At 47.1% G+C, this 15408-nt stretch overlaps 1 protein-coding gene across 1 annotated transcript in view; it reads right to left on the bottom strand.

The window, feature by feature from the left end:
* Positions 1-15408, bottom strand: part of MYL3 (myosin light chain 3) — a 76226-nt gene that overhangs the window by 38661 nt on the left and 22157 nt on the right. Inside the window, exon 2 of the mRNA XM_082257297.1 lies at positions 5475-5502. Within this exon, the coding sequence (XP_082113423.1) occupies positions 5475-5502 (28 nt within the window). The remainder of the gene's footprint in view (positions 1-5474; positions 5503-15408) is intronic.

Genomic DNA, 15408 nt, shown 5'->3' with positions numbered 1-15408 from the left:
TATGGGAAATCTTGGTCAGCTTGGCATGGCACTGCACACGAACTATGAGTGACAGGGACACAAAACTTGGGGAGCACCAAGAGGGGATCCAGGACTACAACATATCTATACATTATAAAAGTGGGGTATGGCTGTTCACTACACTGACTGCACTAATCTAACTCAACACACTATCCACTAATTACCTGCCTAACCTCTATTATCATACACTATACATGACTGCCGTGTAAGCAGCAGCCTTATATTAGTGTGGGCGTGGACTTAGCCCCTGAGCCATGATTGGCTAAAGGCAGCCTGCCTTTGGGCAATCATGCCTATGACAGGACACTGTGCTGTGATTGGCCAAAGCATACAGGTCATGATTATCAGATTATCAGTAATTTATTCACTGCAACAGCGCAGTGCATTATGGGACGCTCATCAGCGGGCAAACTTCCCGTCGAGTGCCCCATTTGTTTGTGTGTTCAGCGAACACACGAACAGCTGATGTTCGAGTTGAACTTGGGTTTGACTCAAACTCAAAGCTCATCCCTACTCATTGATGGAGGTGGAGGGGAATGCTCATTGATGGAGGTGGGGAGGGAAGGATTATTGATGGAGGTGGGAAGGGAAGGCTCGTTGATGGAGGTGGGAAGGGAAAGCTCATTGATGGAGGTGGGGAGGGAAGGCTCATTGATGGACGTGGGGAGGGAAGACTCATTGATAGAGGTGGAGAGGGAAAACTCATAGATGGAGGTGGGGAGGGAAAGCTCATTGATGGAGGTGGGGAGGGAAAACTCATAAATGGAGGTGGGGAGGGAAGACTCATAAATGGAGGTGGGGAGGGAAGACTCATTGATGGAGGTGGGGAGGGAAGGCTCATTGATGGAAGCTGGGGAAGGAAGGCTCATTATTGGAGGTGAGGAGGGAAGGCTCATTGATGGAGGTGAGGAGGGAAGGCTCATTATGGCACGTGGAGAGGGAAGGCTCATTGATGGAGGTGGGGAGGGAAAGATCATTGATGGAGGTGGGGAGGGAAGGCCTATTGATGGAGGTGAGGAGGGAAGGCTCATTGATGGAGGTGGGGAGGGAAATATCATTGATGGAGGTGGGGAGGGAAAGAGCATTGATTGAGGTGGTGAGGAAAGGCTCATTGATGGAGGTGAGTAGGGAAGGCTCATTGATGGAGGTGAGAAGGGAAGGCTCATTGATGGAGGTGGGGAGGGAAGGCTCATTGATAGAGGTGGGGAGGGAAGGCTCATTGATAGAGGTGGAGAGGTAAGGCTCATTGATGGAGGTACAGAGGGAAGGCTCATTGATGGAGGTGGGGAGGGAAGGCTCATTGATGGAGGTGGAGAGGGAAGGTTAATTGATGGAGGTGGGGAGGGAAGGCTCATTGATAGAGGTGGGGAGGGAAGGCTCATTGATAGAGGAGGAGAGGGAAGGTTAATTGATGGAGGTGGGGAGGGTAGGCTCATTGATAGAGGTGGGGAGGGAAGGTTAATTGATGGAGGTGGGGAGGGACAGATCATTGATGGAGGTGGGGAGGGAAGGCTCATTGATGGAGGTGAGAAGGGAAGGCTCAATGATGGAGGTGGGGAGGGAAGGCTCATTGATGGAGGTGGGGAGGGAAGGCTCATTGATGGAGGTGGGGAGGGAAGGCTCATTGATAGAGGTGGGGAGGGAAGGCTCATTGATGGAGTTGGGGAGGGAAGGCTCATTGATGGAGGTGGGGAGGGAAGGCTCATTGATGGAGGTGGGGAGGGAAGGCTCATTGATGGAGGTGGGAAGGGAAGGCTCATTGATAGAGGTGGGGAGGGAAGGCTCATTGATGGAGGTGGGGAGGGAAGGCTCATTGATGGAGGTGGGGAGGGAAGGCTCATTGATGGAGGTGGGGAGGGAAGGTTAATTGATGGAGGTGGGGAGGGAATGCTCATTGATGGAGGTGGGGAGGGAAGGCTCATTGATGGAGGTGGGGAGGGAAGGCTCATTGATGGAGGTGGGGAGGGAGGGCTCATTGATGGAGGTGGGGAGGAAAGGCTCATTGATGGAGGTGGGGAGGGAAGGTTAATTGATGGAGGTACAGAGGGAAGGCTCATTGATAGAGGTGGGGAGGGAAGGTTAATTGATGGAGGTGGGGAGGGAATGCAGGCCCATGTAGTCTAATCCAATAAAAGAGCTACTTGAGCTCAATTTGTTGAAAAAGTGAATACTGGTTCTAATAGAAAGAGACCAGTAAGGGTGTTCATGCTGACCTGTGTCCACAGCCAAAAGAGCCTACAATGGGCAAGCATCAGCGCTGGACCACGGAGCAAGAAGGTGGCCTGGTCTGATGAATCACATTTCCTTTTACATCGTGTGGATAGCCAGGTAGATGTGTGTCACTCTGACACCAATGTGGGGGCATTTCTTCCTCTTACTGACCACTGACATCAATGTTGGGAAGATTCTTCCTTCCACTGACCACTGACACCAATGTCAAGGCATTTTTTCCTCCCATTGACTATTGACACCAAAGTCTGAATATTTCTTCCTCCTACTGACCACTGACACCAATGTCTGGGTGTTTCTTCCTCCTACTGACCACTGACACCAATGTCGGGGCATTTCTTCCTCCTACTAAGCACTGACACCAATGTCAGGGCATTTTTTCCTACCACTATTGACACCAAAGTCGGGATATTTCTTTCTCCTACTGACCACTGACACCAATGTTGGTGAATTTCTTTCTCCCACTGACACCAATGTGGGGGCATTTCTTCCTTCTACTGACCACTGACACCAATGTTGAGGTATTTATTCCTCCTACTGACCACTGACACCAATGTGGGGGAATTTCTTCCTCCTACTAAGCACTGACACCAATGTCAGGGCATTTTTTCCACCTACTGACTATTGACACCAAAATCAGGATATTTCTTTCTCCTACTGACCACTGACACTAATGTCGGGGCATTTCTTCCTCCTACTAAGCACTGACACCAATGTCAGGGCATTTTTTCCACCCACTGACTATTGACACCAATGTTGGTGAATATCTTCCTCCTACTGACCACTGACATCAATGTTGGTGAATTTCTTTCTCCAAATGACACCAATGTGGGGGCATTCCTTCCTCCTACTGACCACTGACACTAATGTCGGGGTATTTCTACCTCCTACTGACCACTTACACCAATGTCGAGGTATTTCTACCTCCTACTGACCACTGACACCAATGTCGAGGTATTTATTTCTCCTACTGACCACTGACACTTATATGGGGGCATTTCTTCCTCCTACTGGACATTGACACCAATGTTGGGGAAGTATTGATCCTACTGACCACAGACACCAATGTTAGGGCATTTCTTCCTCCTCCTGACTATTGACACCAATGCCAGGATATCTCTTCCTCCTACTGACCACTTACACCAATGTCAGGGTTTTCTTCCCTTTTACTCACCATGGACACCAATGTTGATGAATTTCTTCCTCCTACTGACCACTGACACCAATACCGGAACATTTCTTCTGTCTACTCACCACTGACACCAATGTCAGGGCATTTCTTTTGTCTACTCACCACTGACACCTGCCCATTTCTATTCCTTACAGACATGGATGAGTGAATTTGGGGTAGAGGAACTTGACTGGCCTGCACAATCCTGGCCTCATCCTGATAGAACACCTTTGGGATAAATTAGAGTGGAGATTTGCGAGTCAGGCCTTCTCGTTCAACATCAGTGCCTGACCTCACAAATGCGCTTCTGGAAGAATGGTCAAACATTCCCATAGACACACTCCTAAACCTTGTGGACAGCCTTCCCAGAAGAGTTGAAGCTGTTATAGCTGCAAAGGGTGGGCCAACTCAATATTGAACCCTACAGACTAAGACTGGGATGCCATTAACCACTTAACGACCAGCCACGTAGATCTACGTCGGCTGACTTTGAGTGGTTATACCGGGATGATGCCTCTAGCTAGAGGCATCATCCCGGTACCGTTGTTTGAAGCCGGCGGTCGGCTTTCCGTCGGTAACGATCAATGCGGCTCGGGAGCCGCTCGATCGTTACCCGGGGGGGCGGGAGGGGACGTCCCCCCCCCTCCCGCCGCCTTCCGCGGCTTTGCTCGGGGCTCCCGTCCCACCGGGAGCCCCGAGCACCCAGCCGGCGCATCCGCCGGCTGGATGGAGTCCCGATGAATGCCGGAAACGGCATTGATCGGGTCTCCGATGACGTAACCCGGAGGCGGCGTCCATGACGTCACATCCGGGTTACTGTGCTGCAAAAGGCGGCAGATTTAAAAAACGGCTGTATGCAAAAATGCCGTTTTCGGCGTTTTGCATACAGGGAAGTGTAGTGGAGGGGTCTAGGGTCTTTTAGACCCTCGATCCCTCCATAAAGTGTACCTGTCACTACATATTGGTGTCACAAGGGATGTTTACATTGCTTGTGACAGCAATAAAAGTGATCAGGTTTTTTTTTTTTTTAAAAAACCTGTAATAAAGTTAAAAAAAAAGAAAAAATAAATAGGAAAAAAAAAAATTTAGCCACCCCGTCACCGTTAGCTCGCGCACAAAAAAAAAACGTATACGCAAGTCGAGCCGCAAATGAAATCGCTGTTCAAACCACACATGTGAGGTATCGCCGCAATCGCCAGAGCGTGGGCAATAATTTAAAAAAAAGAGCTACACTCTAACTCTAAACTGGTAACCGTTAAATAAATTTAAAGCGTCGCAGATTGAGATCTCTATTGACCGTAGTTTGTCGCCATCCCACGGGGGGCGCAATTTTAAACCGTAACATGTTTGGTATCTATTTACTCTGTGTGACATCATCTTTCATAATATACAAAAAAAATGGGCTAACTTTACTGTTTAGTATTTTTTAAATGCAGTGAAATGTGATTTTTCAATTTTTTTCCAAAAAAATGGCGTTTTAAAGACCGCTGCGCAAATACCGCGTGACAAAAAATTTTGCAATGACCGACATTTTATTCTCCAGAGTCTTTGCTAAAAAAATATATATAATGTTTGGGGGTTCTAAGTAGTTTTCTAGGAAAAAATACTGGTTTTAACTTGTGAACAAAAAGTGTCCGAAATAGGGCTGGGGGTAAAGTGGTAAAGTTCATGTGCGTGCAAAGGCAGGCGTCCCAATACTTTTGGTCATTTTTAGTGTATGTATATACTGTATATAAACTTCACACATTATACTGTATGACATAAAAATTTTAGCAATGTTTTTTTACAATTTCATCTAAAAAGGTTTTCTTCCTTTTTTTTACCAATAACTCATATCAAAGGTGTCGTTAAAAAGCAACCAAGTTCAGTTGCAAATATGAAGAGGTCGATACTTGGGTCGAAATGCGTAGACTGAAGTACTGACCTCTGATATTTGCAGCTGAACTCCTTGTACTTGGTTGCTTTTTAATGAGACTTTTGAACGGGCCCTTAGAGTAGGATATAAAAAGAATATAAATAAGTGAAACATTCTGGTAACTTTGTTGCCTCTTACCTTCTATCTGGTCTGCTGTGAACTCAATCTGAAAAAAAGATGAAAGAAAAATTCTGTAAGTGACCCATTTATAGTCCTAGAATTAATTCCTCACATGTGGGGTAAAATTGCTATTTACATTCACTTGCGCATCCTACATGCATTCCCACACACACTATATTACCAAAAGTATTGGGACGCCTGTCTTTACACACACATGAACTTTAATGGCATCCCAGTCTTAGTCTGTAGGGTTCAATATTGAGTTGGCTCCACCCTTTGCAGCTATAAAAGCTTCAACTCTTCTGGGAAGGCCTGGCTGGCCACAAGGTTTAGGAGCTCTGCTCATCCCCCACTCAGTGGTAACCCCTGGCTCTGCTGATCCTCCACTCAGTGGTAATCCCCAGCTTTGCTGATTTCCCACTCAGTAGTAACCCCTAGGTCTGCTGATGCCCCATTCATTGGCAACCCCCAGCTCCGTTGATCCCCCGCTCAGTAGTAATCCCCAGCTCGGTTGATTTCCCCACTCAGTAATAACCCCTAGCTCTGCTGATCCTCTGCTCAGTAGTAACCCTCAGCTCTGCTGATCTCCCACTCAGTAGTAAAACCCACCTCTCCTGATCCCCCACTCAGTAGTAACCCCCAGCTCTGCTGATCCCCCACTCAGTGGTAACCTCTAGCTCTGCTGACCCCCCACTCAGTGGAAACCCCTAGCTCTGCCGATCCCTCATTCAGTGGTAATCCCCAGCTCTTTTGATCCCCCACTCAGTGGTAATCCCCAGCTTTGCTGATTTCCCACTCAGTAGTAACCCCTAGGTCTGCTGATGCCCCACTCAGTAGTAAAACCCATCTCTCCTGATCCCCCACTCAGTAGTAACCCCCAGCTCTGCTGATCCCCCACTCAGTGGTAACCTCTAGCTCTGCTGACCCCCCACTCAGTGGAAACCCCTAGCTCTGCCGATCCCCCATTCAGTGGTAATCCCCAGCTCTTTTGATCCCCCCACTCAGAGACCCCCAGCTTGGCTGATTTCCTACTGAGTAGTAACCCCTAGGTCTGCTGTTGCCCCGTTCAGTGCCAACCCCCAGCTCTGTTGATCCCCTGCTCAGTAGTAATCCCCAACTCTGTTGATCCCCCACTCAGTAATAACCCCTAGCTCTGCTGATCCTCTGCTCAATAGTAGCCCCCAGCTCTGCTGATCCCCCACTCAATAGTAACCCCTAGCTCTGCTGATCTCCCACTCAGTAGTAACTCCCAGCTCTGCTGATCCCTCACTCAGTAGTAACCGCCAGCTCTGCTGATCTCCCGCTCACTTGAAACCCCCAGCTCTGCTGATGCCGCACACAGTAGTACCCCCAGCTCTCTTGATCCCCCACTCAGTAGCAACCCCCAGCTCTGCTAATCTTCCATCCAATAGTAATCCCCAGCTTTGCTGATCCCCCACTCAGTAGTAACCCCCAGTTCTGCTGATCCCCCACTCAGTAGTAACCCCCAGCTGGTTTGCTGATCCTTCTCTCTCTCTGGTCCTTGCTTGCCTCCCACTATATTGCACCCACACTGCACATGACATGTGACATTGCTAGTTTCTCCTGCTCTGGTCCCTCAGTCCTCTCTCTCCAGTCCCCGCTCATCTTCTGTTATAGTGTTCCCACCTGGCACACCACGCATGGTTCTAACTCCTTGAATACCAAGACATTTATAAATATACCTTGGTAGACAATGCGTCAGTGGCGGCTGGTGCATTGGGGGTGCAGGGGCGCTGCCCCCCCGTCCATGCGTCCGCCCCCCTAATCTACATGCAGGGCGCCGGACGCATGGATTCCAATAGGGTTTTTTTTTGGAAGCACGTGGTTAGAGCCAGAGGCTCTAATAGGCTTCAATAAAGGGTGGGCTCGGGGCGCAGAGCACTTCGCCCCGAGCCCACCCAGTTGTGTGACAATAGCCAATGAATATTCGTTATTGCCACACTGATTCTCCTCCTGGCCAATCAGGAAGCGGATCCTGAGACCTGTTTCCCAATTGGCCGAAAGGAGAAGCCATGCTATTGGCCAAAGAAGAGGAAGAGGGAGGAGACACAGGGGAAGCCACCGCCGCTTCCTGCCTAGGGTGAGTGAGCCGGCGACCATGGAGGGGTTAGGTGTGCGGGCTGGAGCTGGTGTGAGCCCACCCAGTTGTGTGACAATAGCAAATGAATATTTGTGCGAGCTGGTGTGATCCGGGGGTTGGAGTATGGGGTGATTCGTCTGCCGCCCCTCCTTGGCCCATGGAGCACCAGCCGCCCCTGCAATGCGTTAAAGCTGAGCTCCAGATATGGACTTTATTGCATAGCTACCATATCTAGCTTAGACTAATGGAAGCGTGCATTTTCCATAACATGAGGAGCAGTATACCAGTTCAGTTGTATTGTTACAGTGATGGTGCAATTTCCCTTTACCCCCGACTCCTTTTCTTGGTACATGGCTTGCGCTGCTCAGAGGCCCGCGCATTATTACCTATGCAGCGGCAGAATACTTTCACAGCTCCTATAACAATATCTGCCAAAAAAAGCGTAATAAAAGCAATCCCAAAAAATAACAAATACTCAAATTTGGATCTAAATCCATTCTCCAGCATTCTTGAGGGGCTTGCTGGAATTTACGGCGTGACCCTCAATTTTTTTATTTTTCTTTTTTACAAGCTAATTTCCCACAAAGTCAAGGGGTGTAGGTCTGCATTTTCAGTGCCCGAGGAACAATCCTGCCGACCTCAAATGCTGGGAGTGCGGCCAGGTGTTCCGGAGGAGACATTCTGCGTTCCTAACAAGACCTCTAAAAGTTTGGCTTCCCCTCACCCCCCATGTAACAGAAGGAAAGTCATTACACCGTGGTGACCCAGGATAGCAGATTCCCTCAAAATGAATCACTACACTGAGCAGACGTATTATGTTTGAGACCGCGGAGGAATATACGACCACATCCTACTCATTCACCCATTGTGAAGGAAAGATATGAAAGTTCCCAATTAGGGAGAAAATGAAAAAATGTTTCCATATAGGCGGGAAATGTATACTTTGTGTGTTTTATAGAGCAAATGTTTGCACCCTGCTCCTCTCCTTTTTCATGGGGTAACCGCAACTTATGCGCTTTAGCACACCCTGCCAGGAGAGGAGGGGAGCAGATGGCTTCCAAACCTCAAGCATGAGCGGTCATTCATTACCGTATCCAAGAATCTGGAGGGAGAAGTATAATGGGGCAGGGAGCTGGCAATGGCGGTAACATTGGATGAAAAACAACACGTTCGTCCAGTTCAACCGAGTCCCAGGGGGCGTAACTACAGGGGTTGCAATTGCAACCGGGCCCCATGCTCCAGGGGGCCTGTGCGGCTCCCCTGTACACCTTGATAGGAGGGGCGGCAGGGGGCAGCATGTAAATCACTGTCCTCCTTTTTCCTCCTGTAGTTGCAGGAGGAAAATGGAGGAGATTGGTTCCTCTGTATGCTGCCCCCACCAACTCCTCCTATCCAGTTCACTTGTGTTCTGCTGTCTCTGGGCCCCTGTGTGCTCCCCTGCCCCCCCCTACTGTGCTGCCCCCCCACCTCCTATCCAGTTCACTTGTGTTCTGCTGCCTCTGGGCCCCTGTGTGCCCCCCACTGTGCTGCCCCCCCCCCACCTCCTATCCACTTCACTTGTGTTCTGCTGCCTCTGGGCCCCTGTGTGCTCCCCTCCCCCCCCCCACTGTGTTGCGCCCCCTCCTCATATCCAGTTCACTTGTGTTCTGCTGTCTCTGGGCCCCTGTGTGCTCCCCTGGTTCCCCTCCCCCCACTGTGCTCCCTCCCCCTCCTCCTATCCAGTTCACTTGTGTTCCGCTGTCTCTGGGCCCCTGTGTGCTCCCCTGATCCTCCCCCCACTGTGCTGCCCCCCCTCCTCCTATCCAGTTCACTTGTGTTCTGCTGCCTCTGGGCCCCTGTGTGCCCCCCCCCCCACTGTGCTGCCCCCCCCCCCACCTCCTATCCACTTCACTTGTGTTCTGCTGTTTCTGGGCCCCTGTGTGCTCCCCTGCCCCCCCCCCCCCACTGTGCTCCCTCCCCCTCCTCCTATCCAGTTCACCTGTGTTCCGCTGTCTCTGGGCCCCTGTGTGCTCCCCTCCCCCACTGTGCTCCCTCCCCTCTCCTGCCGACTGCTGCAGGGGGTGTGTCACAATAGAGAACCAGGAAGGGGTCGGTAAATATGTAATTTACCAGCTCCTTCCTTTTCTGAATGGACAGAGTCATAGTCAGTCACATTGTAAAAAAATAAAATAAAATAATAAAAAATAATACAATTAAAATACCAAAAAATAAAAACTACTGACACCAGTGGCTGAACTTCCAGGATCGCAAAGGTTACACTTGCGACCGGACCCTGGCATTCCACCACTGTGGGGAGGCCCCAAGATGGCAGGAAGAGGGCCCACTGCAGAACTTGTGAAAGGGTCCCGCTGCAGGACCATAATAAAGGGCCCCGCAATGAGGGTAAAGAGCCTCAGGATCAGTGGGAAGAGCCCCAGGCTTGAAGGGAAGGGCCCCGGCCAGGGGTCCAGGGGGCCCTTCATGGTTTCTTGCACTGGGGCCCTGAAGGTTCTAGTTACATCTCTGCCGAGTCCCAAGTGTCTTCTCCAAAGTTCTGCCTTTAGATACATTGTAAGGCCGACACATTGTAGCCTATTGTAAGGAATTCTTCAACACCTATTAAGATTTCATCATATTAATGTAAATATAAATTTCAAATTTGTCCTAAAATATAACCACTTGACTTCTGGAAGGTTTACCCCCCTTCATCAATAAACACACGAACAGAAGAACGCTGATTACCAAACATCAGGTGAGATTTGAGAAGGCAGTTCTGCCTTCAAATACAGATTACTGTAAAAAATTGTCTGATTAAAAATGTGTTTTGTTTGCAAAAGAAAAATAACAAACATGTTAAAATATAAAATATTTAAAGGAAATTACCTTAACCAGATGCCGAGCAGCCGCCGGCTATATTCCCACGAATCGCCATACCTGTACGGCGGTTCCTGGGAGCGATCCTAGGGGCGCATATGCATGCGCCCACTTTCCAGTGGGGAAGCCGATCCACGGGGCGGACAGCCGCAATTGCTGCTGCTGGGCATCCACAATCGCTCCCCGTGAATAGAGAACGGCAGTCTCTGTTATAAACACAGCAGCGGAATCAATACAGAGCTCCTGTGATCCTACTATTTAGGAACACAGAGATTTCACACGCCCCTCCCCCCACAGTTAGAAAACACCCCATAGGCTCACATTTAAATCTTTGATCGCCCCTGGGTTAACCCCTTCCCTGCCAGTGTCATTATTACAGTACCAGTGCATATTTTTAGCACTGATTACTGTAGTAAGGTCACTGGTCCCCCCCCAAAAGTGTCAAAAATGTCAGTTAGGGGTCCGATCTGTCCTCCAATGTCCAATGTCACAGTCCCACTAAAAATCGGTAATCGCCGGCATTACTAATAAAAACATTAAATAAATAGAAATGACAAAAATCTTTCCCCGAGTTTGTAGACACAATAACTTTTGTGCAAACCAATCAAAATACACTTATTGGGATTTTTTGTAATCAAACATTTGTAGCAGCATAAAAATTGGCCAAAAAGGATGAAAATAATTTGATTTAAATTTTTTTTATTGGATGTTTTACATAGTTTGTGAGGTTGAAAAAAGACATCAGTCCATCCAGTTCAACCTATGATGTGTTTGTGTGTTTGCTGCTAACCGCACATCGTATACCCCTGTATGTTGTACATTGTATACCCCTGTATGTTGTACATTGTATACCCCTGTATGTTGTACATTATATACCCCTGTATGTTGTACATTGTATACCCCTGTATGTTGTACATTATATACCCCTGTATGTTGTACATTGTATACCCCTCTATGTTGTACATTGTATACCCCTGTATGTTGTGGTCTTTAAGGTGCCCATCCAATAGTTTTTTGAAACTATCGATGCTCCCTGCTGATACGACTGTTTGCGGAAGAGAATTCCACATCCTTACTGCTCTTACATTGAAGAACCCCCTGCATATTTTAAGGTTAAACCGCCTTTCCTCTAGTTTTAGTGAGTGGCCACGTGTCTTATTGTATTCCCTTTCTCTGAATAGGTTTTTCCTTATGCTAGGGTTGCCAGTACAGTATTTGTACATTGATATCATATCCCCCCTCAATCGTCTCTTCTCCAGAGAGAATAAGTTCAGTGCTTGTAGTCTTTCCTCATAGCTGATGTCCTCCATTCCCCTAATTATTTTTGTTGCCCTTCTCTGGACTCTCTCCACTTCCAGCACATCCTTCCTGAGGACCGGTGCCCAGAACTGGACAGCATACTCCAGATGTGGCCGGACCAGAGTCTTGTAGAGAGGGAGAATAATCTCTTTATTTCTGGAGTGAATCCCCTTTTTTATACATCCCAGTATTCTGTTGGCTTTGCTTGCAGCGGCTTGGCATTGCATGCCACTGCCAAGCCTGTTGTCTACCAGTACCCCCAAGTCCTTTTCCATCCTAGACTCACCCAGAGGTTCCCCCCCTTGTGAGTAGCTTGCTTTCTGGTTTCTGGCACCCAAGTGCATTACTTTACATTTTTCAACATTAAACCTCATCTGCCATGTAGTTGCCCCCCCCATTATTTTGTTCAGGTCCGCTTGTAAGGTTTCCACATCCTGCATAGAAGATATTGGCATGCTTAGTTTAGTATCATCCGCAAATACTGAGATTGTACTAGATATCCCCTCCTCTAGATCATTTATGAATAAATTAAACAGGATTGGTCCCAGAACAGAACCCTGGGGGACCCCGCTTTCCACAGCCGCCCAATCCGAGTACTCCCCATTAATCACCACCCTCTGGACTCTCCCCTGGAGCCAGTTCTCTATCCAGGTACTCACCTTATGGTCCATACCTATCTTCCTTAGTTTGTACAGTAAGCGTTTGTGGGGAACGGTGTCAAAGGCCTTTGCAAAGTCCAGATACACCACATCCACAGGCTTACCTTTATCTAGGTGGCAGCTCACTTCATCGTAGAAGGTTAATAGATTGGTTTGGCATGAATGATTTTTCATGAATCCATGCTGATTACTACTTATAATACCGTTTTCATTACTAAAGTCTTGTATGTGGTCCCTTAACATCCCCTCCAAAATCTTGCAGACTACAGATGTTAGGCTGACCGGCCTATAGTTACCCAGGATACACCTCGGCCCCTTTTTAAATATTGTTATAAGTATTGTTAAATAAGTATTTAAATTTTAGAGCAGAAAGTACAAAATATATATATTTTTTTCAGAATTGTCGCTCTCTTTTTGATTTTTTTTTTTTGTGGGGGAATGTTACATAGCAGAAAGTGTTAAAAAATTCAAATTTTTATTTTTTATTTTTTGAGAATGTTATATAGCAGAAAGTGAAAAATATTGTTTTTTTTTTTTTTCAGAATTGTGGCTCTTTTTTTTGTTTATAGAGCAATAAATAAAAATCGCAGAGGTGATCAAATACCACCAAAAGAAAGCTCTATGTGGGGAAAAAAGGACATCAATTTTATTTTGGTACAGCGTTGCATGACCGTGCAATTTTCCATTAAATTAACGTAGGGCCGAATCGCAAAAATTGGCCAGGTCATTAAGGGAGAAAATCTTCTGGTTCAGAAGTGGTTAAACAACCCTTAACCACCGACACGTGCGATAAATTACCGCATGAGAAAACGCGGTAGTTACCGAACAATCAAAAAAATACCGCATTCGTTATTTAATGCTAAATTCTTAGTGAATTGAACTTTCACAACTGATTTATCTCATGTGTTATTTTACCGCATTTTATTTGCCATTCTTTACCTCTTAGTGAATTGACTAGTGATCGGCCGATATCGGTTTTTTAATGCCGATACCGATATTTTGGTCATCGGATATTGGTATCGGCCGATATGGGCTGATATTTTCGGACATTTACAATTTTCTTTTTTTTTTTCATAGGTAGTCTTGTGGAGGGATCTGGGGGTCTAAAAGCCCCCAAACTCCTCCTCTGCACTTAAAAGCATTCAAAACGCCAAGTTTGGCTGTTTTGAATGCTGGCGCTGAGTACCCGGAAGTGATGTCATGACGTCACTTCCAGGTTTTTTACATAGAGACCCAATCAGAGCCGATGGCGGCTTTGATCGGGTCTTCTCTTCGGCGGCCGTGCAGGTAGGATGCCCGGGTCTCCCGGTAGGACGGGAGACCCAGGTGAGCCGCGAAAGGCGGCGGGAGGGGGGGGGGGACGTCCCCTTCCGGCGGGACGTGGGGGGGGGCATCCCTTCCCGCTCCTTGTAATGACAGCCAAGCAGCTTCTCAGCCGCATTGGTTGTCACTACAAGACAGCCAACCGTCAGCTATGGACACCGGTATCGGGGTGATGCCTCTAGCTGCAGGCATCACTCCGGTACAAGCACTTTCCCGAAATATCGGCAATATCGGTAACCTCAGGGGCCGATTCCGATATATCTAGGAAAGTGCATATCGGCCCTCGATATATCGGTGTTGCCGATAATTGGTCGATCCCTAGTATTGACCCCCTACTGTGTTATTGGCTGGATCAATAGGTGAAAATAAAGAAAAAGAAACAAATGCAGTCACCACATCTGAGGATTTCTAAGTTGGAATGTATTACATTTTTGTTTTTGATTTTAAATCATGGGAAGCGTATCTCCATGCAATCTCCATATGACACGCACAGAATATAAATGATTAGGATTAGGCAAGGTACAATATTCCCGGCAAAATAAAAATAAAAAAGTTTTACAACGAGAGAAATTTGTTCTGCTGAGGAAATATATCTGACTCGGGCAGAAAGGTAATAATGAATTATGAAATTTATCATGAAGTTCCATTAATCTCGGGGTAGAAATGATGATTTGTGTTCCATTTTTTCCCTTTTTTATTATCTTTGCCTGGCTGCCGACTTCCAGAAACAATGAGGATTTTCCGCTCCAGAGAATAACAAAGGGGTGATGGATTGAAACGCGTGGGACTTTGTTACCTGCCGCTAGACGAAGGGCCATACATTAGACTGCGAATCTAGCAAGCATTGACACACGGCGAAGTTTAAGCTTCTTATTTTCCTGCTAGAAGCTCTGCATTGGATGGAAAGGAAATTTCAAGACAAAACTTTTTTTTTAATTATTTTTGAATAGACTATAGAACAAGGCCGACTTAGTGAATGGGCACATCTGGGCACTGCCTAGGGGCCACAGATGCATGGGGGGCCCCATGATCAGAGCCAGAACAAGGGGGGGCCAGATGCTGTGTTGGGTTGGCACTGGCAATTTGGCCGCTCCTTCCACTATTCTTTGACAGGAGAACTTGCAATGTCACTCTTGTCAGAAGGTTAAGTGGCCGGCTTCTGCAGGAGAAAGGAATAAGCATTCTCCTCCCTCCTGCAGGGGGTGGAAGAGAGCTGGAGCTGATGCTGAGGGAGGAGCTTACTTCATTGCACGCGGGTCAGACAAATACCACTGTTGTCACACAGAGAAAACATATATCTCCCCATTCTAATTTTTATCGACCTGTGAGTATTTTTACTTTTTTTGAATGTCCACTATCACATTCAACCTTTTTGGCTTTTTCATCAAATTACACATTTTTTACTCTGATATGTGTTCTTCCATAGATTTACTTTGAGTGCATCTATCTCTGAAGAAGCGAGTAAAGCTCACGAAACGCGTCAGTTCAGGATGCAGTTTACTGTACTATGAATCAACATGTCATTAAAAGTCTAAGATGAAGATTACTGTACTATTAATATGAATTTATATGCCACTAAGGTTATTCTGAAACCATGCTGTAATGCAAGATTTACATCTTTATGCTATGTATTCCATTTTTACTGTATATTGTTTATATTTAGCCATGGGGCTTTTTCAATATGCAAACTAGTGCATGATTACACTCATCACTTGTA

The sequence above is a fragment of the Pelophylax lessonae genome, assembly GCF_965119305.1.
Source record: "Pelophylax lessonae genome assembly, chromosome: 5".
Taxonomy (NCBI): Eukaryota; Metazoa; Chordata; class Amphibia; order Anura; family Ranidae; genus Pelophylax; species Pelophylax lessonae.
The sequence above is the reverse complement of the archived record's forward strand: the minus strand, read 5'-3'. Positions and strand labels throughout refer to the sequence as shown.